At 38.6% G+C, this 27,350-nt stretch overlaps 2 protein-coding genes across 2 annotated transcripts in view; one reads left to right on the top strand and one right to left on the bottom strand.

The window, feature by feature from the left end:
• LOC135218084 (uncharacterized) overlaps positions 1 to 27,350 on the top strand; it is a 219,276-nt gene that overhangs the window by 24,623 nt on the left and 167,303 nt on the right. The window lies entirely within an intron of this gene.
• On the bottom strand, positions 2,176 to 16,822 carry LOC135218438 (GTP-binding nuclear protein Ran-like). The gene is given in 4 exon segments (XM_064254752.1): positions 2,176 to 2,687; positions 16,202 to 16,457; positions 16,647 to 16,719; positions 16,722 to 16,822. Coding segments are annotated over 4 exon segments (645 nt in total). The 5' UTR covers position 16,822; the 3' UTR covers positions 2,176 to 2,471.

Raw genomic sequence — 27,350 nt, 5'->3', positions numbered from 1 at the left:
CGTAATATAAATTTATATGAAAACAATTACATGGTGAAACATGCCGAACAAAGAAACAGACAGGCGCTCGTACCAAGTTTGTTAGGCCTAACGGGAGTGAAGATACGCATTATCCGCTGGTCCCTGAAACCTCAAATGGTTCACAAAACCTCCCTTCAGCAGAACTCTTCACGGAGGATAACACAGGGGATTTTGAAGTTTTTTTTGGCAGAGGATATGTAGAGGAAATTCCATGCAAAAAAAAAAAAAACAAAAAAAAAAAAAAAAAAAAAAAAAAAAAAAAAAAAAAAAAAGGAAATGACTATCATACAGTACAGTACACTTACACCTATGATGACGTTGTTTACGTGGGGCGTTTTCACCATCCTGTGTAATTTAAACCTTTTCAAGTAATTAAAACTGTTTTAAAGTTTTATCCAAAATAATTTTAATTAGAAAAAAATTACAGTAAATAGAAAGTATTGAAAAAGGGTATGTAGAATAATAAAAAAGTTGACTGGGTTACGTTGCAGTTTTGCCTCGGCCCTAATAGAATTATTCCCATAAGGTATGTTTGGAAATTTGCAAGGCCATGGATCAACCAAATTCTCGCATAATTGGGGACCAGGCTAAATTTAAACTGAAAATTAGCTTGTTTTTGCCCGCTGGCCCTACAGGCACGGACTCGTATCTGCATAATTTCTTGACAAGAAATTATTGGAGATGGCAGGCGGGAGAGGACAGAAAGACCTACAGGCAATCAGTGAGAACTATTGTTTTTCTGTTAAATAATTTTTTTGTCATTAGCAGTTATTTTCAATTATACATACATACATACATATATAGATATATATATATATATATATATATATATCAATATGAACCCAGGTCCAATACCTGGGTTTGTTTCTAAATAAATAATATCAATAATCGTCTCCCAGGGACGACCTCCACAATTTCCCCTTCGGTTAAGCATATATGAAAATATATTAATTCCGAGGTAGAGCGAATTGGATATTAAAGGACATTGTAGCTCGATATGTGTATGAATCACGGACATGTGATGTGACATATATTATATACAATTATATATATGATATATATATATATATATATAGATATATATATATATATATATATATATATATATATATAATGTCACATCACATGTCCGTGATTCATACACATATATCGATCTACAATGTCCTTTAATATCCAATTCGCTCTACCTCGGAATTAATATATTTTCATATATGCTTAACCGAAGGGGAAATTGTGAGGTCGTCCTGGGAGACGATTATATTATTTGTTTAAGAAACGAACCCAGGTATTGGACCTGGGTTCATTTCCCAAGACAGGACAAAACAATTTATTCTTTATACTTTGATCTTCAGGCTTTGAGTGACAAGCGTAAAAAAAAAAAAAAAAGCAAAGTATTAAAGAAATTAAGAGGGCATTGCGGTTATTAGAATTCTTATACATATTACACGGTGTCATTCTTTTACGGAAATTTATAAATTGCCACCGTAGAGAGAAGGGAATTTGTTAACCTTATATTAAATTTACTTATAAAATCCTTGATGCAAAGTGGAATAGATAAAAAATATAAACCTAAGTATTTGCCAATACTTGTTATATTTGGCTTGAAAGCGGAAGCGTGGGATCCAAAAAGAACACTCAGTAACCCAACCTGCAAGAACAATAAGAGCCCTTGCATTCACAAATGTAGCTGGTTCGAGAATCCAGTCTACAACTGCAGTGATCTGAAGACTTTATATTGGCCTTCATTACAGGAATAAGGAAGATTACCAGATTCCTCGGAGAACAGCAGTTTCTCAGATCTTATATATAAATTCTAAGAAAAGCTTATCACCATGTGGTTGCATTGTCAGAAACAAAGACATTCTAACTTGCTTTGTTTTACCAAACATTTATTTCTCATTTCTAGTGCTTAACCTTTCACATATTTCTCCAAAAAAGCAACTACGCATAGTGACAAAAAATAGTCCTGATTTTAATTTCTAGCCAGCCTACCTATTATACCTGAAATGAAATAACTTCCTTACAAGTTCTGGTAGACACCCGAACTCCAATAGCGTATCTCTTTCTTGAACTAACTGGTTCACAATGCCCAAATTCTCTTCGGCCTTCCAACTACAACACATGGATGCTATTTGGGGGAAAAAAATAACCACCAAAATTTCTTAATTTATTAAAAAACGGAGTTGTCATAGGGTGCAACACCCCTCAATTTGTTGAAATCAATTACAGGTATTACCAACTTGTGTTTTTCAATCAATTCATTGCAGAAAAGGAATGCTTCACAGATGGAAAAGAAAAATTCCTTTGCTGCAAAAAAATTACAACTGTTAATTTGGATACTGGAGTAACAAAAATAATCCAATGATAAACCTATAATGAACAATCCTTAACATCCTTATAAAAGTAAAGTGGAGAGGTTATAATTTTCTGTTTATATATCACAGTTCAGCTTACAAGTCTTCATCATCCTCTGGAAGGGCAGTCTGAGATGCTTCTTGCAAGTCATTTTCAATCTGTTGCTGCCACTGTGGATCCATTGTGACTTCTGGAGGTAGAAGTGCAGGCATGGCAACAAATTCAAGGTTAGGATCTCCGATAAGTTTCCTTGCAAGCCAGAGGAAGGGCTTCTCAAAGTTGTAATTCGATTTTGCAGAGATGTCATAATACTGGGAAAAGAAGAACAGTATCACTGGATAATAGTAGAACAAAATTTTAAGGCAAACATTTTTGTTTCATTAATGATAAAAGCATTTATGTAAGTGTTACTGCATGCAAACACTGAAGTGTACAATTTTAATGTTAAGAGGTAAAACTACATTAATACAAAGATCATTGTATCTCAAACAAGTGAAATCTAGTTGGTTGAGAGAGAGAGAGAGAGAGAGAGAGAGAGAGAGAGAGAGAGAGAGAGAGAGAGAGAGAGAGAGAGAGAGAGAGAGAGAGAGAGATTGGTTGTTCTAAGTATTCATTGAAAAAGGGTTCTGTACAGAATAATTCTTTATATAAACAGATGTATAAAACAAAAGGAAAGTACCTTCAACACTAACTGGTTGGTAGTGTGTGTGTGTACACACACACACACACACACACACACACACACACACACACACACACATATTTATATATATATATATATATATATATAATATAAAATTAAACTTAAACACTAACCAAATCAAACAGTGAAAAATGAATTTCTTGCGTTATCAGATTTTCTTACATTTACTCGTCAAAAAATAAAAAAACCTCAAGCTTTCACTTTTGCAGATATAAGTTAGAAAAATCCTGTGGTCTCAAACAATTAATTTTTAGTGTATTTTAATGTATAAAATTTCTTCTTTTTATATATTTTAGCTTTAGAAATTGTAACTGATGTATGATTGTAGCCAATGGAACTGATATCCTGTCAATTCAAAGGTGGTTTGAAAATTTCTTATATTAAATTATTCTAGTCAAAGCAGCTGTGAAACATCAGTTTCATGCAAATCCAGAGATACAGGGAGAGGTCACTGCTGACCTACTGATCATGTAAGACTGTACTGTTTGTTTGTGTGGTGTTTTTACATTTTATGGAACCACCTTGTTGGTCGTGAGTCTGATTCTCGGGCATTCCATTGAGGCGTGAGATGTGTATTTCTGGTGACAAAAATTCACTCTCAACGTGGTTTGGAAGTCATAAAACTGTTGGTCCCATTGCTGAGTAACCACTAGTTCCCATGCAAGTGAAAGCACCATACAAAAAATAAGATTGTTTTGTAACCAGGACTACATAGCCATGGAAATGTTAAAAAGTCCACTGGAAAAATTTGAACAGGTTGAAAAACTGTTACAGTACAAGGTTTGACCAAGGCTAATAAAAGATTATACTATATATATATATATATATATCTTGAGTTGCCATCCAGTAGGTAGTACAGATGCTGTACAGGGCTGGAAGCCCTACAATATTACAGTAGTACTGTTAGTTATTTTCTGTCACTCTTGACACTATCAATCATAAAAGAGCAAATTCTAAACAAACATTTTGTACAATTCATGATGAAACTTTATCGCCTTTGTTATGACTTTTATTCTGTAACTAAAATCTGAAAAGCTGGGACTTTCTCTTGAGAGTTTATAGTATTCATAAAAAAACCAGCATGTTATGATAGAAGTAAATTTGTGATACAACTTTCCTAGGTCTATTGTTACTTATGTAAACTATTGGGAATTTCCACGAAATAAGGAAACCAACAGTCTAAAACTATAGAGAACTGCCCCTTAGATGTGAATGATGCTCCATAAACCCTTGTGTACCTTCATGCTCTTATTATTCAACGGCACTGATGCTTACAATACTGATGCCAAGAGGCTTTAATTTCATTGATTTCAAAATTAGCAGAAGCCCAATAATCAACTGTATACACTGACTAGCATTTTTGGACATAGGTGTCTGACATCTTACAACACAGTATACATTCTAAACTTTTCCTCATAAGGGTTCTGTCCAGGTAAACCATGGAGTTCTAACTGGACATGAAGCTGCTACGTACCTTATTGCCTATCAATGCGTTAGGGGGCCGGCCGGTAGCACTATATATGGGGGTGTATAGGCAAAAAATGCAGTCATGCAAAATTCATGGAGCTTCATATGGCAATAGAGAATGCGTATACGAAACACTTCGTCAAAGTTCCTCAACTTTCAGTTACAGGGCAATTAGTAAAAGTAACTTTCTTATCGCAAATTTTGATAGTCGGAGAAATTGTGAGCAATGGCATCTGTAGAGATTCCATGAGTTGCAGGAGGGAAGGTTCTCACAGCTTACCACCCTACAAGCGAGAAGAAACATGAAAGAGGTTACAAGTTCCAAGTTTCTCCTTTGCATACGCCTGCTTTTGTTATCTTTGTTTTGGCAAGAATTTCATCATGAAAAAGAGGAAAAGAAAAGCAAAACATCTTGCTAACATATAGAAGAAGAAAATTTGCTCTATTATGAGTTCAGAATATCATAATATCCATAATATTGAGAGGGCAGTGCTTGGGATCCTCATTTATGATAAATAACATAGTTTTGGTTTATTAATACCCAAATAGGAATATGAAATTCATAATAATCATGATTTATTAAACTTTGTCTGTGTATAAAAAAAAAAAATCATTTTTGAGTTTCACCTATGACATTCTTTTGCTTTTACCTCTGTTTATCTTTGTTTCAGGCCAGAGAGGAAAAGACAAGGAAAACATCTCGCTAACATAAAGAAGAAAAGTCGCGGTAATAAGCAGTTAGTGAAAGAGAGAGAGAGTGAGTTGCGTAGGTAAGTGCCCCGTCTTGCCTGACCCAGTGTCCCAGGCTATGATATATGAGCAAAGGTATCATCATTAATGATTAAATTATGATCAATAACATAGTTCTGGTTTATTAATACCCAAATAGAAATTTAAAATTCATAATAATCATTATTCATTAACACTGTCTTTGGAAAAATCCAAAGGAAAACTTTGAATGCCAATGTCTCAAAAATATGCTTATTGACCTTCCAATTCTATCTCCTCCCTTAGTTTTAAAGCTTTAGCATAGAAAATTTGGTATATAACTTAGAAAGACATTATAGAACAATCAAGTGAAGCCCCATTCCAATTTTTTCCTTGTAAATTTGTTTTTCCTGATTTCTAGAGAATTTTCTTTTTTTACCATAAATTCACATTATATATATATATATACACAAACTTTTCCTATAAACTCATTTGAATGGGGGTCTACATCAGGTCTATATATAGTATAGTAATCCCAGGTCTTAATATTAAATATCACGGGAGGAGGATAGAATTTGAAAAATGGTTATTTTTGGGGATAAATCTCCCTGGCATCACAAAACCAAAGGTCAGAGGCAAAAATCATATGCGGTTTGGAGATGTCCCAAGTCACCTTATAAAGGGGTATGCATGTCAAGGCCCTGTCCTTAAAAAATGGCATTAGCCAACCGGCCCCCGTAAATTGGGTGGGTGGTGTCACAAATCTTGGAAAGGATTTCACTTGCCTTTAGCAATGATAGAAAAGAGGTTTCCACACACAGCCCACAAACAAAAAGGGCTTGAAGCTTACTAATACCCTTAATCATTACAAGAGAAAAAAAGAAAAGTGTCTTCAAAGTTCTGAGGATGCCTTGTCTAATGGTTAAAACTGATGAAACTTGAAATCCTAAAGGTCTATGTCCAAATGTCATTGGAAACCATAGTTGGAAGATTTAAAATTTCCAGCTCAAAGGATTGAAAAATTTTAAAACTTAAATAGCGAGTGATAATAGAGTTGCATGATGTAGAACTGAAAACAAAGTGACGTCCTTTCATCTCGGACAGTAAACTGCTGTGCATCCCTGAGCCTTTATCAGGATATCCATAGTGGTATATGTGCTGGATATCCGTGGAAAAGCATCAAGAGCAATAAAACTGACCACTGTTTTATATAGTCTAACAGTGGAGGGCCTTCTAGACTTAAGGATTGCTTTCCTAGCTACTTTTGAAAAGCCTCTAGCTTGTAACAAATGGTCGACAATCTCTAAGCTGTCAGATGAAGCAAGTGGAGGTTTGATGGAATCTCAAATAAGACTACCTGAAAAGACATTTCTGAACAAAAGGCATCTACTGACAGGAAAGGAAGTATGCGAGACCATTACCTTTCAGGTTATCAAAGAAATACCACAATCACCCATGAGTTCTGTTCAAGTTCACAAGTTTTGTGTATTACCTCATATAAATGCAAACTAGAAGTGTAAAGATCTAGAATTGACCACTCTTGAAGAAAAGGCATTAGCTACCAATGAAGGGCAGTAAGCTGGGAGCGTTGTGTTTTGGGCAGTCGCGAAGATTGATAATTGGGTCACCCCAAAGACTCCACAACTTCTGGCAAACCTGTGGACAAGACCTTTCTGGTGAAGGCCTTGGCCTTTCCTGCTGAGCTGGTCTTCAATAACCTTGTTACCCCTGGACAAAATGTGATGTAAGACTGAATGATGTTCTGGACTGTCCAAAGGAGAAAAGTTTCATTCCTAAACTGAACAGTATCTCAATTTCTCTCTGTCTCTCATGTAAGAACTGAGAGGTTGAATTGTCAGACACTTGTGATGTAAGTGCCTGGCAAGATATTCTGCTTGCATAAGACCACTCCAAACTGGCAAAAGCTCTAGGTTGTTCAGTGCTTTTCTCTAGTTTCGACTTTCCAACATCAAATATTTGGTTTCTCAGAATTGGGCCACACCCTACCTCAAAGACCTATGAAATTTCTCTCTCCATTGGAAGTAACCAGAAACGTGTCAATTTTCATCCCAAGATAAACCAGATTAGATGAAAAGCACAGGCTTGCTGGCACTGAATAAAATTCCCAACCCTGAGGTTAAACATGGAAGATAATCTTATACCACACAATATCAAAACCAAAACTGTGCCCAACATAGGAGAGACCGATACCAAAACCAAAGCTGTGCCCAACATAGGAGACTGATACCAAACAATAATACAAGCTAACTTTAACCTCTACAAGCTGAGCTAAAATATACACTGAGAACACTCTTGGACCAGGCAAACTTTAATGTGGACGAGACCATTCTGAATGAAGAACGTGCCCTTTCCTGCTGAGCTGGTCTTCAATAACCTTGTTCTCCCAGGCCAAAATGTGAATAAGAATGAATAATGTTCCTGGACTGTTCAAAGGAGAAAAGTTTTTTCCTAACCTGAATAAAAGATCTCTCAATGTCTCATGTAAGAACTGAGAGGTTGAATTGCCAGTAACACTTCTGATGGTCTGGTCTTGCATTCTGGCAAGATGTTCTGCTTGCATAAGACCATTCTAAGCTGGAAATAGTTAAGTTTTTTCTTCCTTTAAATTAAGTTTGCTTTCCTATAGTTTCGACTCCTGACATCAAATGTTTCTCAAAATGGGGGACACAACCTCCCTCAGACATATGGGTTCTTGACATCTAGAGGCACTTACGAAAATTGGTCTTATCATTGGAAATAACCTGAAAAAGCATCAATCTTCATTCCCACAGATAAGCCAGATTAGGTAATCTTACACCCTCAAGAAGACCAAAAACTGTCCAAGTACAAGAGAACACTTATAAAAAGCACAATAATATAAGCTAAAATATACACTGAGAACACCCGTAAGACCAGGCAAATTTTACTGTTAGCCAGTTCAAGAAGAAAAAGAAGAGTACCTTCCACAGAATGTTCAAAAGGAAATTTTTCCAACTCTGTGGAGCCTCTTTGCCACGACTCTTAGAAATATGATATTGTTATGATACAATAAAGTTTTATACATACTTACCTGGCAGATATATACATAGCTATTACTCCGTCGTCCGACAGAAATTCGAATTTCGCGGCACACGCGGCAGGTAGGTCAGGTGATCTACCCCACCGCCGCTGGGTGGCGGGAATAGGAACCATACCCGTTTTCTAATTCATAATTTTTCTTCCAGCTGTCTCCTGAGGGGAGGCTGGGTGGGCCATTTAATTGTATATATCTGCCAGGTAAGTATGTATAAAACTTTATTGTATCATAACAATATCATTTTTATACATTCAACTTACCTGTCAGATATATACATAGCTGATTCACACCATTGGTGGAGGGTAAAAGACAGCTATTACTGAATAGACAGGTAAACAACATACGTTGTAGGTAATAAATAAATAAAACCTTGGTTCCTATGTGTTTAGACGAAGGGTCGACTTCCTAGCTATTGCTAGTAGTCTGCTTCGTCTCAAGAGCCTCAGCGAGGATGTGACCTATGGCTAAGAGTTCTTGTAGATCTGTCAATGGGGTCTTATCCACTTACTTGACAGAATCTAGTGGTCATTTGTCAATGGGGTCTTATCCACTTACATGACAATACACCAATGCCTATTGGCATAATTTAAGGAGCACAACACCGATCCCGATCACCTGATCCTAACACGAGGGTTTGTGCTTAATTTGAAAAGAGCTATCCCCAAACTCATTTCAAATAACCCCAGAAAATAATACACTTATGCTAAAAAATAAAAAATAAAAAATAAAAAATTTTAATTCACTAGTTAAGGATCAGTGTCGGCTCCCTATCCCAGCAACGCATCCGTGGACACGTATAACAAAGAGAGAAGGATCTCTCATCGGCCCACTTGATCTCCTTCGTGCAAAGAGAAGTCAACACGAGTTGCATCTCCCGTTATACAGCTAATATGACTCTCACGACATATTGTTATGGAAAGAACAAGAATTGTTAAAAGCTCGCACTTCAAGCGCTTTTAATTCTTAGCTGTTTGAAGGAAACGTCAAGTTACTCAAGAAGTGCTTTAGAGATTCCACTCTTCCAAAGAAGACCAGGCTTTCTTTGCAACAGATCTCTTCTAGATGAAGCCCAGAGCCTGGCTGGCGCCTCGCGCCTGTCTGGCGCCTCGCTGCCTGGCGCCTCCGCGCCTGCACTGCCGCCTCGCCCCTGGCTGCGCGCCGCCTGCCTGGCGCCTCACGCCCTGCCTGGCGCCTCGCGCCTGACTGGAGCCTCGCGCCTGACTGGAGCCTCGCGCCACCCTGCCTGGCGCCTCGCGCCTGGCTGGCGCCTCCGCGCCTGACTGGGAGGCCTCGCGCCTGACGGAAGCCTCGCGCCTGCCTGCCTCGCCCCTGGCTGGAGCCTCGCGCCTGCCTGGCGCCTAGTGCCTGGCTGGCGCCTAGCGCCTGGCTGGCGCCTAGCGCCTGGCTGGCGTCTCGCGCCAGCCTGGCGCCTCGCGCCTGCCTGGCGTCTCGCGCCTGGCTGGTGCCTCGCGTCTGGCTGGTGCTTCGCTTGCCTGGCGCCTCGCGCCTGGCTGGCTCCTCGCGTCTGGCTGACTTCTCCCCACTTGCTGGAGATTCGAGCTTGTTAAGAGTCTCGATGAAACTGGTCGATGTCCACCTCGGACACTTTATTTGCCTGATTCATTCGCCTCTAGCGCATCTGCGCCAGATTGGAGGCCTACTCCTTCTCCTCATCAGACAATGAGTGTTTTAATTGGACTGTCTTGCTCTGGCGTCTTTACACCTGTTTGGCATTTGGCGCCTGATTGGCGCTACATTGTCCGAAAGTCTGAACATCCACAATCGTTTATCAGGAGAAAGGAAAAGGGTGGAAGAAACTCTTTCACTTTGAGCTTATGGCCTCTGCAACAAGGGGAGGTAATTTTAGTCAGCTACATCCAGTAGACGATAGGAAATCTAATAGTCCGAGAGACCAGTCTTCCTCCGAGGAGGATCATACTTGATACTTCAGTTGCTAACGAGCACTCTTCTACATGTTGAAGAGTTCTCTCGTTGCAAAATCTTCCCTATCCTTGCACGAAGGCAGGGAAAGAGCCTGGAAGTTTAAGGAGACTCTGAGCTGAAATTGGGAGGATTCCCGATTTCTAGCTCTTTAAATATATCTCTTCGAACCTTCTGGGAAGTAGTTTTGAGCCCTCATCGTATCCCAAAGACTCTGTCAGCAAACGTTTAAATCTTATCTTCTTTTGTATATAACAACGTAAATACCTTGCCTGGACAACAAATCCTTTATCTGAAAGCATTGATCCAGGAATAAAAGGTTATAATTCTTTTGCCAAACATACCATGCTGGCAGGAACCCATTGCCGAGTCTTTCTAGAATTTGATTCCAGATTCCAGGCCCAAAATCTCACTCGTCCTTTTGGTCGATTAGTACCAAGAGAGACATTGATGAGGAGCAGTTCCATCTTGTCCGAACACGGAATCTGAGGCCCAAATAGGATCCCATTGTAACTATAAGATCTCCAAGTTTTGTCGTATAGAGGTATTGTGTAAGATCCCGAAGATCTTAATGCTCTGCTATCTCCAATTCCCTTTATAGAGACAGAGTATAGCCTTTTACTGCGTTCTTTGATAGCAGATATATACAAAGGTAATTACTTCCCTCTGAAAAGGGAAGAAAAAAACCGCTATGTGGTTCACAGAGGTATCGGAAGAGGACAGTTTTCCTCATTCCCTCAAGCACGATCTGCAGTAATTATATATCTTATCCATGACTACTGTCATTTACCTTGAAACATCCTCTCATTCATGTCCACTTCTGGTCAGTCTGCACGCAGACAGACTCAGAGTGGAGAGGTTGTTAAGGTCCATTTAAAATAGATGTTGAAAGAATATTCAGACTGTCTTGGAAAAGACTTACAAACCTGCTGTGAGAAGAACGTGACCTCTGAGAATCCAACCTCACTAAGTCTAAAATGAGGCATAACATATATCCTCTCTTTCTTTGACCGCCCTTTGTCTTACATTCTGTAAAGAGTTATCTTTTAGGGGAAAAAGACTAAATTTTATTCCCCTTTCTATAACATAAAGATGGCGTATATTGCTACCTCTCTCTTATATTCTTTCTTTCTTCCTGTCCTCGTGCCTGGGCAACGAGAGAATGGAAAAATTCTATCATCGTTATTCTGCAAAACAAATTATTATTATCCTATTCTCCTACTAACTGATCCAGGATCGAGGAGAATCATTCAAGATTCCTATCCTAGGACATCAGGCCGTAATGTACGGTTCAGATACTTGAAAGAGCCTCTCACCCAATACTGAGAGCTCCTACGAGTCTTTTCTAGTACCAAAACATTACAAGGTATTCCTTGTTATATGTTTACATGGGAGTAGGATAATATACCATCCTGTTAATAACAATGAAAGAGGAGAAAGAGGAGCTGCATGGTTCAAGGGACTAGCCGAAACGTGCAATATAAAAGGGGTTGCTAAGGTCTTTCTAAAACCTGCACCCAGATTAACTTATGAGTCCGATATATTTTCTATCCCTTGTCTCATAAGGTTGAGGAAAGCGAGAGACCTCTAAAGATATCAGTTCTCTTCACCATGTAAAGGTCTATAAAGCAGGAGAACCCACTTATCCTGACACGTACTACGTTCGCCTGTGCGATATCTAGAATAATTGTCAGTAGAGGGTTGATCTGGCAAAAAGAGTTTCTCCCAAAACAACTCCTCTTGCCAGGAAAGAAGTCGCTCACGCGACCACTATGTTACCTGACATGAGAAGTCTGTTCTTGTTAGAGACTTCCGCAATTTCAGTTAATCCTGACAAGGGCCACGGCCGCCTGTGCGACAACTTGTGTCACTGTCAGGAAAAAACTGATCTTGTGTCAGTTCTCAAAGAGGAAACTCTTGGAAAGTCTATCTCCAAATACTGAGAAATTGGAGATCCTGATATCTTGCGCCTGGCTGGCGCTTCGCGCCTGGCTGGCGCTCGCGCCTGGCTGACGCCTCGCGCCTGGTTGGCGCCTATCGCCTGGTTAAAGACTGGCGCTCGCGCCTGGCTGACGCCTCGCGCCTAGCTGGCGCTCGCGCCTGGTTGGCGCCTATCGCTTGGTTAAAGCCTGGCTGGAGCCTTTATGGCCTATTACTCGCAACCTTGGTCAGGAAATCTCGATATCAAAATAAGAAGAGGTGCTGTAAGAATCCTATAATTCTACAGTACTTCCATAGTTGGATGTTTCTTCTCAATTTTTCTCTAATACGAGTATATCGGAAGGGGAATTATTCTTTCCTCGGTTAATTCTTCCGTATCCCCCCCTTTTTTTTTCCTGAACGAGAAGGACCACTCCAGTGCGAGGGACTGAGTAACTTCCCAGCTCTATGTAGGAAAGCATAATTTGCTCTAAGGTATATCTATTAACTAATTATTTCTAGTTAGAGCCAGGCGTCTGGCTGGCGCTTATGATTCCTTATGGCATGGTTTGAGGAAAAGGAAGCAGTCTACAGGAAGACTGTTCGTCTTCTTCTTGCTAAGAGATCTATGAAGAAGACTTCTCGCAGGCTCTCACAACTCTTTGCAATAAATGTTAGACATACTTAAACAGTTATTATCGTCGATCGAGGTTCTCACGGACTCGCAAATTCTTGTATTGCTTTTATTTAATAACTCGCTCAAACGAGAAATATTTTGGATGGTGCTCTAGGCTTATTGCACCAAGCTGGCGCAATTTGCGCCAGGGTGGCGCAACTTGCGCCAGGCTGGCGCAACCTGCGCCAGGGTGGCGCATCTGCGCCAGGCTGGCGCCTCCTACTAATTATCTTTATGTTATGTGCCAGAACATGTGTGTCTTTATGGTACCCGACATCCTTTCATATGTTAATTCCGTTCTTATGAAAAACTTTTATATATGCAGTATAATCCATTCAGGGAAACCATTTCCCACTAAAAGAATGTTTCCCATCCGACTCATACAACTTCTGCGCAATATCCGATTCTAAATACGGTTGTGTCCTTTTTCGAAAGACTTAACCATACCGTAGACTTGAAGTGAATCTCTATTACATCTCTCTTCTCACTAAGTATGTATTCTAATAAGCCATGCTTTCGTAAGTATGAGTGCATTAAATAATATGTTCTGCTGCATTAGAATCCTTTAATCATGTTACCTAGGTAAACAGCATTGAAAGGTTGTAATATCCTTCTTATTGAAAGATTCCTAACAAAAGGCAGACACTATATTATTTATGATAGCTTCAGTATTCCCTCAATCCGAGGCTAAGACCACGATTGTAGGGAAGAGATACGGTTAGTTATCCCATTCCGCAGAGGAGAGAGCTGTAAACGACATCTCACGACTGAGAACAAGATGGTACTGCGACTGCGTTGGTTGGTCTTCAAAGCGAAAGCAGTCTGGCCTTCCCTTTCCAGAGTTGCCAGTTACTCCATTAAATAAAGGAATCTTATAAATTATTATCGAACTTCAGGAAGTTTTATATAAGCATATAAGCTAACGAGACTTCGACAAGTCTAGAAACTAAATAGGTGTCGTCTAAACAATTCTTTTAAAACTATTCCTTCCTAGGATAGTCCTAGAAGGGTACTGGTAATTCATGGAAACCTCTTCTAACACGAAGAAAAATGTTCTATCCTACTCTCAATCCACCAATAAAGATATGCTTCTCCGATCACTTCTCGAAGACACGATAGCATCATATAACTCATACTCTAGCTTAATAGAATCCTCTATAATACTGTTACATTAAGGTAAACCGTATTAATTTAGGAAATTTTGTAAGGATTTCACTTGACCATTATAGCATAAAGTTCGGTATGTGTCTATGCCTTGCCATACCGTAGTCCTAAGGCGATTTGTCCTAAGCATGGTAGGAGCTACGAAGCTTAAAAGTCATACATATATTTTATCACTTAACGAGATCCATACAATTCATTCGATTGACAAACAATCTAAATCGTTCTCATCATAATAGATTTATATCTAAAAATGCACCGATGGGGAATCTTATGTTGAAATAACAATTTCAATTTATACCCCCATTGGATAGCGCTCTCGTCTAGTTGCGAAAAAAAAATGTTCGAACAATGACTGTATCACAAATGTTATCGAATGATCTCTAATATTAGAAGGCGCTAAATCGTCGCCTGATTCCGAAAGGTGGATCGATTAATGTCATTCTAATTTTGAATAATTCTACCAGAAGGCATTATACGAGGATCTTCGCCAATTTCATTCATTTCAAGTTCTTCTATCCATCGAGGAATCGTACGCATAAAAAGGGAGAAACACTGTTTTAGGATGCCTTTCCAATGGCTATCCCTGGCAGTCTGGGACGCTCTACAGAACCTGCCGAGGGGACGCCTGACCGGTGGGGATTCTCTGAAACCTCCTTAACGTTTTCGACATTCCTTCTCCTCTGGCTTGTGAGCTTGGAAGAGGTCTAGACCTGAGAGCGAGACAGAGCCGATCAGACGCACCCTCCATTGTAATGGGGAACACTATATTCACTTCTTACGTTCTAAGAGTTCGCATTCGAACTACTATATCCAAAGTCTACAATTTGCAAATATGATATTGTAGATTCTGCGGAGTAAGAAGGTGATGAGGATGCAACAACTACTAGTACTGTTACTACTATAATTGCTCGTTAACACAAGAGCTAATAAAACTTCTAACGGATAGTTACTTTTCTGACTTCCCCAACTAGGAAGAAAGAAATACATTTCCTCAATCAAACTCTAACACTTATTTGTATTAATGAATAAATATAAGTAATTCCCTTCCATGAAAGTATACGTAATTCACTTTCCGTGAAAGTGGACGAGTGTCTACCGAAAACTTTCGGTAGTTACACGTCACTTAATCTTCGAAATTTTCGAAGTTAATATTATCAAAAAGTTAACAAAAGCGTATGCCGAACCAAAGATCCATTACTTCCCTGTAAAAGTTAGCCCAGACGATCGATGGCGATGAAACACGAAAATCCATCAGGAGGAACTGCAAACGTTGTTTACATTCCAGCGACAGAAAAATTATGAATTAGAAAACGGGTATGGTTCCTATTCCCGCCACCCAGCGGCGGTGGGGTAGATCACCTGACCTACCTGCCGCGTGTGCCGCGAAATTCGAATTTCTGTCGGACGACGGAGTAATAGCTATGTATATATCTGACAGGTAAGTTGAATGTATAAAAATGTTAATTTTACCAAGTTATGTCTTTTCTGACTAAAATATTTAGTAAAAGTACATTTCCCCATGAAATCTCAAGTCACACTGATCTTATCTTGTACAGAGATAATATTGTTGCTGAAAGGGTTGTAATGAGTTATTTATGGGCAAATAAAGTGATTTAAACAGTAGGTAAGATTGATTCCCAATAATATTAAACAATGGAAAGAATCCTGAACCCCTTTCAAAAAAGTTGCTGCACTGAAAATGGATAAGTGAACCCATACAGCAAATACATGTCACAGGAAGCCTTATCATCAGACCAGTCTCACCCACCATTCCAGGACCATGAATAGTAATTAATTTTGCTATCATGTCCAACAGAGTGGTGACAGCCAAGGAACTTTTAAACCATCTTGCCTAGGGTTACCTTCTCAACTTCCATATACCTCTAGCAGCCCAAAGAGGTAGTTCAGTACCTTTTCACCTGGCTCCTCTTCAAACAATAGCTCTTCCACATTTTTTCCCCTTTCTTTAAGAGTAAGAATTTCTGGCTATTTATTTTTGTTATCAAGTATTATGAAGTCTTGCAATTTCATTTCAATGTTTCCTTAGTGCAATTAAATGTGTTAAGAATTTGGGCTATTTATTTTTGCATCAAGTAATATCAAGCCTTGCAATTTCATTTCAATGCTTCCTTAAGTGTAATGAAAAGTGACTTAACTATTTTACACTCACCTGGAGATTCTTCTTCCTGTGGAATATGATAGATTTTGCTTTCACCTTACGATCCTTAACATCTACCTTATTGCCACATAGAACAATAGGTATGTTTTCACAAACACGCACAAGGTCACGATGCCAATTGGGGACATTCTTGTATGTTACTCTTGAGGTGACATCAAACATAATGACTGCACAGTGGGCCTGGATATAATAACCATCTCTCAATCCTCCAAGCTTCTCTTGACCAGCAGTATCCCATACATTAAATCTGCAAAGTTAAATATGTGCAATTATTTAACTTACAAACAAAATGAGTAAATTCCTTAAAATTCATCTTAAAACTTTCTTTCCCTCCTCAAACTATTGCAATTTTTTGTTCAAAGCATGGAAGTTACTATTGAAATTAATTTTCAACAATTTGTAAATTTGTAGGTTGCCACAAACTGCTACTACTTACTTGATAGGACCTCTGTTTGTGTGGAATACAAGTGGATGAACTTCAACACCTAGTGTTGCAACATACTTCTTTCAAATTCTCCAGTCAAGTGTCTCTTTACAAATGTAGTTTTACCAGTACCACCATCCCCCACCAACACCAACTTGAATGTTGGCATATCTTGCTCAGCAGCCATTTTTTCATCAGTATCATATTGCAGGTCCTGAAACACAAAGCAATATAATATGAAACAGATGTTGGCATGATTAATTTCATGTTATTTTTACCCTTTACGGATCATAATGAATAATAATATATGCTGAAAAAATTTTTCTGGAAATTGTGACTCGCCCCTTCCACTCAGTGAAAACCAGTTGTGCAGCAATTCCTTACAAAGATACTTATATAATTTTTGAATGATAAAATTGATATATGTATATATATAATTTTATATAAAATAAATAAATAAAAGACCAGCAGCAGCACTGATGATGCATGCTGCCTGTACTATGTTCACTGCAGAGGCCACTATAATTAAACATTGTGTGTGTGTGTGTGTAAAGGGAACTTTTAATTTTCCTTGGTATACAACCAAGAGCCTTTTATACAGTAGCAGCCAGCCTCCTGTAGTCACTTTTTCCCCTTTGGTCACAGAACAAACAAGGATGGAAAATACAATCATTTAAAAAATTTACTTGTTGCAATGGAAACAAAACCATCAGCTTGTAAATAAAACTATTCCTTAAGTGGGAAGATGTCTCTGACAACTAACTGAAGTTGTCACTCCAGTTGAATGACTAAGGGATCTCCATACCCTACCTAAACTCAACCACTCGCATTGCCAGGAAAGTTGATCTGGAAAGGCTAAGGATAGTCTGATTTTGAGTATCCTCAAAACAGGTAAGGCGGGGGCGACATCATCCTCAGTCAAAAAGGAAAAGAAAGGATGTTCCTGGACATCACCTTATCCCAGCTTAAGAAAGGTGACAGTACTACATTAAGACGTCATGCAGCATTTCCTCTTAATCAAAGATCATCAAGAGTAAGAATCACCCTGTTCAGAACCAACCCCATTCTTACAGAGCTGTCAGAATTCCTCTCAGATCTCCAGCCACAGACTGAGGAGTTCAGAGAATCCATTCCAAACTCTGGACAGGAAGGAGAAAGACACCCATCCCTTAAAAACTGGACAGATGCTAGAAGGACTCAACACATTATGCCAAAACTACACTGGTCATACAGATCTTGAGAACGCTCTTGAAAAGGCTTTGCATAAGGTGCTAGAATTAGGCCGACCAGCGTCCTGACTAGAGACTTCGTCATGAGTCAGCAGCACTGTGTGCCACTTTATAATCAGCCATATGTAGCCAGGGTTATCTTGAAAACATTGGTGATCAACTTGGTGACCACCTGACGAAAAGCAGCAAATTTTAAAATTTGTATTTTTCCTAATATACAGACCTAAGTTGTTTGCATAAGAGATTACAAGCTGGGACAAAATAGTGAACTACCAACAAGTAGGGGGGAAGCCCAGCTACCTGTAGGTTTACAACCCCACTTTGCTTAAGGCCAGGTACTAACAGAGCGGGCACGGAAACTTTCTGGCTTTTGTTAGAAAAATGACAAACTTTTAAAATCTGCTATTTGCTCCTAAATACACTTTTATTCTTTAAACAGGAGACTTGTATACCACTGATGGAAGGAATATGGGTACTCTGAACCAAATGGTCGCTTCACCCAATCTTGGGTGTTACCTTCCTGGTCGGTTTAGCTCAGAAAGTGACTTGGACCCCTAGTGTAACACCACTATAGGATATAGCAGCTGTAACCCCTAATGGATGGATATACTCACGAGTAGTAATAACAGGTTTTGGGTGGCCGATGGATTTACCACGGCAAGTAACAATATTACGCGCCATTGATTTGAGGGAATCAAGTGGAAAAAGGTGCCATTACTTCTATAGCCCACAAATTCACTAATGGCAACTTTTAGATGGGTTCTGGCTCTCTCTAAGCGAGAGATAAAGATCTGTTCCTTAAGGGTCAAGACAACTTTGGGACTTACACAAAACTGAAGATCTGAATTAGGACAATGTACTGGTACTGTGTAGCAAAGAATAGGGGACTGCCTGGAAGAAAACCAGTGTCCTCCTCCAGGATTGATGTCTCGTTGCGAGTGGACAAGGCACCCCAAAACTCCATGAACTTGTCCAGAGAAAGGTGTTCATCCAATCGAGAAAACCTCCCAAGCAAGGAATGTGGTGCTCCTTGAAAACCTCTCTCTACCTTGAAGAGCCAGGGCAGCAGTCCTATTCCTGATAAATGTGCTGACAAATTGGCGCAGATTCGTGCCAACTGAAAATTGAAGGTATTAAGTTTCCCAAAAGAAAAATCCTTCTTTTTCCAAGCTGCAATACTAGGGATATATGAAGATGTTTTACTGCCGGATTATCGCCGTTGTGTGACGCAATCGTTTTCGGTCCATGGGCCCGTTTTCGCACCATTAGAAATTATGCGGCTGAATTTGCAATGACCAGAAAGTCGTTAAAAGAGGAAAGTTAGCACTGAGGGGCATATGTTTTGATTGAGAAAAATACAAATTTATTCAATAGCTAGCTTGTAAAAAATACTTTATTACAAAAAACTTGATTGACAACTAAGCAGCATACCTACTACGGGTTTCAGTGACAGTGCAAGCACATTTTTGGGCAATACCTATTTCTGTAACGAACACTCATATCAGAATGAGATTTTGCTATAGTACATTACACACAGTGCCGTAATTTATAAGGGTATCGTGAATCACTAATCGTAAAGAATAACAACACTTGTCCTTGTACCATGAGACAAAAACTCCATTATGCAGAAATGGATACAAACATGCGTAAAAAGCTCCATCTATCCCCCCCCCCTTCCCTTCGTCATTCCTTTCTCTCTCTCTCTGTTGCCATTCGGCATGTGTCAACCCTCCAAACTGGGTATAAGACTACACAAAACATTTAAATTGGAATTGGTGAAATAAGGCTATGAATTGGAAGTATTTATACAAATATTAAAGCAATTTTATCATTATTGCATTACTATGACAACTAGAATTCATGGAAGCAGTTTATAATAATGAATCGGCGTATGTGTGAAGCCTCCACTAACGCTCCGGAACGATGATTCTTTTGCCTTTCTTAGCATGCCAACATTAAAGGCTACATTTATTTCTGGCATACAGTTATTTAAGAAATTCAAAATACTAATATAGACTGAAATCAATGAAAAGTGAGAAAAAAATAAAAAAATAAAAAATAAAATAAAAAAATAAAAAAAAATATATAGGGTAAAACACCACGGAAGGCCAACCCTCACCACGGTGGACGGGTCTTATTCACTATATTTAATTGGTGAAACAAGAATACAATTGCAACTCTAAGCATACCATTTAAAAGATTGAAGTTTCGTCAACATAATGTGATATATGAAAGCCCCACATGAACTAAAATAAGCATTTGAGCTCTTCGTAAATATGTTTTCAAGGCAGTTTTGAAATCCAATATGGCGGCTACGTTTTGCATGGAAGGTTCTGATCAGTGACGGCCACCATCTTTCCCCAGCCTTCCCAGCACTCATTCGAACAATGTTAGCGTATATATGTAACGTTTATTGATCTTACTCAAGATTGCAGTTGTAATCAGCACAATAAAACAACATTTTGTTGCCTATATTAGTGAAAGTATGAAACTTGTTATTCCCGGGGTTATGGTTGGAACTGAATTCATTCTTACCTTGTAAATCGGTGGTTTTTATCCTTACTGCCATCACAACTGAAACTCCACAGTGCTTATTTGATTATTATACACATTTTGGTCTCAGTTCACTCCACATTGCACTTTAAACCCGTTGCTGTTCCTGGTTTCTAAGCGGGCGCGCCACAAACACAGTTACGAACAGCAGACGACGAACTGCAGTTTTATTCCCTAAATTGTTTACTTTACTTGTTATTTAGTTTAAATTTACTTTGCTATTTAAAAATTTTAATTCAATTCATGTATATTATCCCTTTTTTGCAACCAAATTACCCCGAAAAATTACAGATATTTCTAAAGTAGATACAATCCAATGTTTTAACGTTTTCGTACATCTGGCTGCCGAAAACCATAGAGGAACGACTACGGAAAAGTGAATTATATAAATTTTTTTTTTTTTTTTTTTTTTTTTTTTGCTTATTTGTTATTGCTAGCACTTTTCATTGATTTCAGTCTTTATTAGTATTTTGAATTTCTTTAATAATCGTATGCCAGAAATAAATGTAACCTTTAATGTTTGCATGCTAAGAATGGCAAAATCATCGTTGCCACATTAGTGGAAGCTTCACACATACGCTGTTCTATTATTATAAACTGTTTCCATGAATTCTAGTTGTCATAGTAATGCAATAATGATAAAATTGCTTTAATATTTATGTATATATACTTCCAATACATAGCCTAATTTCACCATTTCAACGTTTTGTGTGTAGTCTTATACCCAGTGAGAGAGAGAGAGAGAGAGAGAGAGAGAGAGAGAGAGAGAGAGAGAGAGAGAGAGAGAGAGAGAGAGAGAGAGAGAGAGAGGGTAGGTGGAGCTTTACACGCGTGTTCGTATCCATTTCTGCATAATGGAGTTTTTGTCTCTTGGTACAAGGACAAGTGTCGTTATTCTTTACGATTAGTGATTCACGATACCCTTATAAATTACGGCACTGGGTGTAATGCACTATAGCAATATCTCGTTCTGTTAAGAGTGTTCCTTACAGAAGTAGGTATTGTCCAAAAACGTGCTTGCACTGTCTCTGAAACCCATAGTAGACATGCTGCTTAGTTGTCAATCAAGTTTTTATAACCAAGTATTTTTTACAAGCTAGCTATTGAATAAATTTGTATTTTTCTCAGTCAAAACATATGCCCCTCAATGCTAACTTTCCTCTTTTAACGACTTTCTGGTCATTGCAAATTCGGCCCCATAATTTCTTATGGTGCGAAAACAGACAAGAGGCCCAGGGACCGAAATCTATTGCGTCACACTACGGCGGTAATCCGGCAGTAAAACATCTTCATATATCCAAAAAGTAAATAATAAAGATATATATGCGCATTACGATTATAACAATTACATGAATAGCTGATAACAATCTGCATGAATAACTGGTAAACTGTTCTGCAAAACAGTTGAGTATAGCAATTATTTATAATAGGTATGAAAGTCAAGATGTCGTGACGTCATAATACAAACTTAAAAGAACGTTCTAATTCCGAAAAATAATTACTTAAATTTGAGTCAGAGTTGAGTTACTTTTTCAATAACAAATATTTTCAAATTAATCATCATAAATATGTAAAATATTGATGTTTTACTATTTATTTAAAAAAACAGCTAAGAGCACGCTCTCGTCATCTTCTACCAAAAGAGTTGTTTACTCTTAACTTGTTTGCTGGTGAGAAACCGTCTTTTGATTGTTGTGATGAAAAGTGCCCCAGCGTCTGTGGGTACAAGTGGTGTGCGGATTTATCACAGGAAATGGAAAGTTTGTTGACACAAGCGACTCCGTAAACATCGAGATGGCGTCAATCTTCGAAACATTTTTAGTTGTAAGTAAAAATTTCTAAAGCGGTTTAGTGAGATTTCCACTGCCGTGGCCACCCTTTTCAGTGCCCTCTGTCTATATCTTAAAATTTGGCCTTAATTTCTAACTTTGGAGAAAATACTTACTTCGAAAGGAGAGTAGAGGTCTTTAGCTCCGTTTCTCACCAACAAGAAGTCGCGACTGATGCCCATCTCCGGTGTCAGGACGCGTTATAATGTACTGTGTTTTACCCTATATAGGGTAGATTACCACGGCAGGCCAACCAGGCCACCTACAATCAATGTTTGCCACCCTCCGAAAAAGTACATTATAACGCGTCCTGACACCCGAGATGGGCATCAGTCGCGACTTCTTGTTGGTGAGAAACGGAGCTAAAGACCTCTACTCTCCTTTCGAAGTAAGTATTTTCTCCAAAGTTAGAAATTAAGGCAAATTTTAAGATTTAAACAGAGGGTACTGAAAATGGCCCCCATGGCAGTGGAAATCTCACCAAAACGCTTTAGAAATTTTTACTTACAACTAAAAATGTTTCGAAGATTGACGCCATCTCGATGTTTACGGAGTCGCTTGTGTCAACAAACTTTCCATTTCCTGTGATAAATCCGCACACCACTTGTACCCACAGACGCTGGGGCACTTTTATCACAACAATCGAAACACGATTTCTCACCAACAACAAGCCAGGAGTAAACAGCTGTTTTGGTAGATGACGACGAGAAGCGTGCTCTAAGCTAATTTTTAAATAAGTAGTAAAACATCAATATTTTACATATTTATGATGATTAATTTGAAAATATTCGTTATTGAAAAAGTAACTCGACCGACTCAAATTTAAGTAATTATTTTTCGGAATTAGAACGTTCTTTTAAGTTCTGTATTATGACGTCACGACATCTTGACTTTCGTACCTATTGTAAATAATTGCTATACTCAACTGTCATTGCAGAACAGTTTACCAGTTGTTCATGCAGATTGTTATCAGCTATACATGTAATTGTTATAATCGTAATGCGCATATATATCTTAATTATTTACTTTTTGGATATATGAAGATGTTTTACTGCTGGATTATCGCCGTAGTGTGACGCAATCGTTTTCGGTCCATGGGCCTCTGTCTGTTTTCGCACCATAAGAAATTATGGGGCCGAATTTGCAATGACCAGAAAGTCGTAGAGGAAAGTTAGCATTGAGGGGCATATGTTTTGACTGAGAAAAATACAAATTTATTCAATAGCTAGCTTGTAAAAAATACTTGGTTATAAAAACTTGATTGACAACTAAGCAGCATGTCTACTATGGGTTTCAGAGACAGTGCAAGCACGTTTTTGGGCAATACCTATTTCTGTAACGAACACTCGTAACAGAACGAGATTTTGCTATAGTGCACTACACCCAGTGCCGTAATTTATAAGGGTATCGTGAATCACTAATCGTAGAGAATAACGACACTTGTCCTTGTACCAAGAGACAAAACTCCATTATGCAGAAATGGATACGAACACTGTATAAAGCTCCACCTACCCTCTCCCCACCACACCCCCCTCCTCCACCCGCCATCACTTCCCTTTTCTTCTTCGTTCCTCCGCCTTCCTTTCTCTCTCTCTCTCTGTTGCCATTCGGTATGTGTTGACCCTCCAAACTGGGTATAAGACTACACACAAAACGTTGAAATTGGTGAAATTAGGCTATGTATTGGAAGTATATATACATAAATATTAAAGCAATTTTATCATTATTGCATTACTATGACAACTAGAATTCATGGAAAGTTTATAATAATGGAACGGCGTATGCGTGAAGCCTTCACTAATGTGGCAACGATGATTTTGCCATTCTTAGCATGCAAACATTAAAGGTTACATTTATTTCTGGCATACGATTATTAAAGAAATTCAAAATACTAATAAAGACTGAAAATAATGAAAAGTGCTAGCAAAAACAAAAAAGCAAAAAAAAAATAACCGTAGTCGTTCCTCTGCACTTTTCCGTATTCGTTCCTCTATGGTTTTCGGCAGCCAGATGTACGAAAACGTTAGAAACATTTGATTTTATCACTTTAGAAATATCTGTAATTTTTCGGGGTAATTTGGTTGCAAAAAAGGGAAAATATACATGAATTAAATCAAAATTTTTAAATAAAGTAAATTTAAACTAAATAACGAGTAAAGTAAACAGTTTAGGGAATAAAACTTTGCAGTTTAGTCGTCTGCTGTTCGTAATTGTGTTTATGGCGCGCGCGCTTTGAGACCAGGAACAGCAACGGGTGTAAAGTGCAATGTGGAGTGAACTGAGACCAAAATGTGTATAATAACAATCAAATAAGCACTGTGGAGTTTCAGTTGTGATGGCAGTAAGGATAAAAAAACCCCGCCGTTACAAGGTAAGAATGGAATTCAGTTCCAACCATAAACCCCGGGAATAACAAGTTTCATACTTTCACTAATATAGGCAACAAAATGTTGTTTTATTGTGCTGATTACAACTGCAATCTTGAGCAAGATCAATAAACGTTACATACATACGCTAACATTGTTCAAATGAGTGCTGGGAAGGCTGGGGAAAGATGGTGGCTGTCACTGATGAGAACCGTCCATGCAAAACGTAGCCGCCATATTGGATTTCAAAACTGCCTTGAAAACATATTTTACGAAGAGCTCACATGCTTATTTTAGTTCGTATGGGGCTTTCATATATCACAATATGTTGACGAAACTTCAGTCTTTTAAATGGTATGCTTAGAGTTGCAATTGTATTCATGTTTCACCAATTAAATATCGAGTGAATAAGACCCGTCTACCGTGATGAGGGTTGGCCTGTCGTGATATTCTACCCATTAATATTCTATATATACCCTAATTATATATATTAGATATATATATATATATATATATATATATATATAAAATCCACTTGTCCGTAGTCGTTCCTCTATGGTTTTCGGCAGCCAGATGTACAAAAACGTTAGAAACATTGGATTGTATCTACTTTAGAAATATCTGTAATTTTTCGGGGGTAATTTGGTTGCAAAAAATGGATAATATACAAGAATTAAAATTTGTAAATAACAAAGTAAAGTTGAAGTAAATGAGTAAAGTAAACAATTTAGGGAATAAAACTTTGCAGTTTCGTCATCTGCTGCTCGTAACTCTGTTGTGCGCGCGCTTAAGAACCAGGAACAGCAACTTGTGGAGTGAACTGAGACCAAAATGTGTATAACAACAATCAAATAAGCACTGTGGAGTTTCAGTTGTGATGGCAGTAAGGATAAAAACCACCGATTACCTACAAGGTAAAAATGAATTCAGTTCAAACCATGACCCCGGGGAATAAAAAGTTTCATACTTTGTAATATAGGCAACAAAATGTTGTTTTATTGTGCTGATTACAAACAACTGCATTCTTGAGTAAGATCAATAAACTTTACATATAAAAGCTAACATTGTTCAAATGAGTGCTGGGAAGACTGGGAAAGATGGTTGTCGTCACTGATCAGAACCTGTACATCCACACAGTAGCCGCCATATAGGATTTCAAAACTGCCCTGAAAACATATTTTACGAAGCGTCACATGCTTATTTTAATTTGTATGGGGCTTTCATATAACACATCATGTTGACGAAACTTCAATCTTTTGAATGGTATGCTTGGAGTTGTAATTATATTCTTGTTCCACCATTAAAATATCGAATGAATAAGACCTGTCCACCGTGATAAGGGTTGGTAGTCGCTGGTGTTTCCCCCTATTTGGAGTTGTAAGTAAAAACTTCAAAAGCGTTTTGGGGTTGTGGGGACTGTGTTGGCCACCCTTTTCATTACCCTCTGTTTTAATCTAAAAATATGGCCTTAATTTCTAACTTTGGAGAAAATACTTACTTTGAAAGGAGAGTAGAGGTCTCGAGCTCCTGTTATCACCACCAACAACTCATGACTGATGACCATCTCCGTTGTCAGGCCGTGTTAAAAGTACTTTTTCATAGGGTGGCCTAGACATGGTAGTCGGTGAGTTGGCCAATCCTTTCGGTTGTTTACCCGGTAATTCTAAGCCGCCATTCCGTGGTAAAGTAGACTATGGCAGTTGACGTTTTCCTACGTTATTTTACTTACTGAACAAGAATTTAAAGTAATATTTATTCGGACGATTGTAATTAACCCCCCGGGGCCAGTACTAAACACGGCGAAATACATCGGACAACACAATCCCTAGTGGATGTCATATCCGCGGTTAAGTTTCTTTCAGGGTAATTCTAAAGAATAGTTCTGCACAGACTGCAAGGAATGTAACCGGGGATACGACATTCACTAGGGATTGTGTCCAATGTATTTCGCCATGTTTAGTACTGGCCCCTTGGGGTTAATTACAGTCGTCCAAATAAATATTACTTTAAATTCTTGTTCAGTAAGTAAAATAACGTAGGTAAACGTCAACTGCCATAGTCTACTTTACCGCGGAATGACTGCTTAGAATTGCCATTTACCCTAATTTGCCACCTATTTTTGCTTGTATTTCGCATTGCAAATGTCAAATAGAGAAATACCACAACAACATGCTACAACCTTCTTCCAAGGGATTTAACAGCCCCTCCACAATAACCCTGCTTCCCCATTGGTTCCCCTTACCGGAGGATGGAGCTCTAGGACAATTCTCTGTGGTCTACCCACCCAAAACCCTGCATAACAAATATTGTCCTCCTAACTGTTAGATAGGGTGCTAGAGTAAATTACAGTCAACCAAAAAGAACAACAGAAAAATTAAGAGGCAACCAAATTAACTTATATAAAAAACTCGGAGCACTTACAGATTAGCGGGCCCACTCGACCGCCGACCGAAATCGGCGGAAGAACACCAAAACCAATATGGCGGCGATACCAAAACAACAACAAACAAAGTAGGGAGCTACTACATATCCGCGACAATCGATTTATGTGTGCTGTCAGTAAGGCCGTGGCGGAACGGCGCTTCGCGCCTTATCCGCATATTTAAAGATTCTTGGCAGGCACGGCATGTTCTGGCAAGAGGTAATGTTGCGCTGCGCGCGCTAACCACAGGGGTTACAGTAATGCTACTTACCGTGGCAGATGGATTTGGGTGTCGCGATACCAAAACAACAACAAAC

The sequence above is a fragment of the Macrobrachium nipponense genome, chromosome 9, assembly GCF_015104395.2.
Source record: "Macrobrachium nipponense isolate FS-2020 chromosome 9, ASM1510439v2, whole genome shotgun sequence".
Taxonomy (NCBI): domain Eukaryota; kingdom Metazoa; phylum Arthropoda; class Malacostraca; order Decapoda; family Palaemonidae; genus Macrobrachium; species Macrobrachium nipponense.
This window is presented reverse-complemented; position numbering and strand designations above follow the sequence as displayed.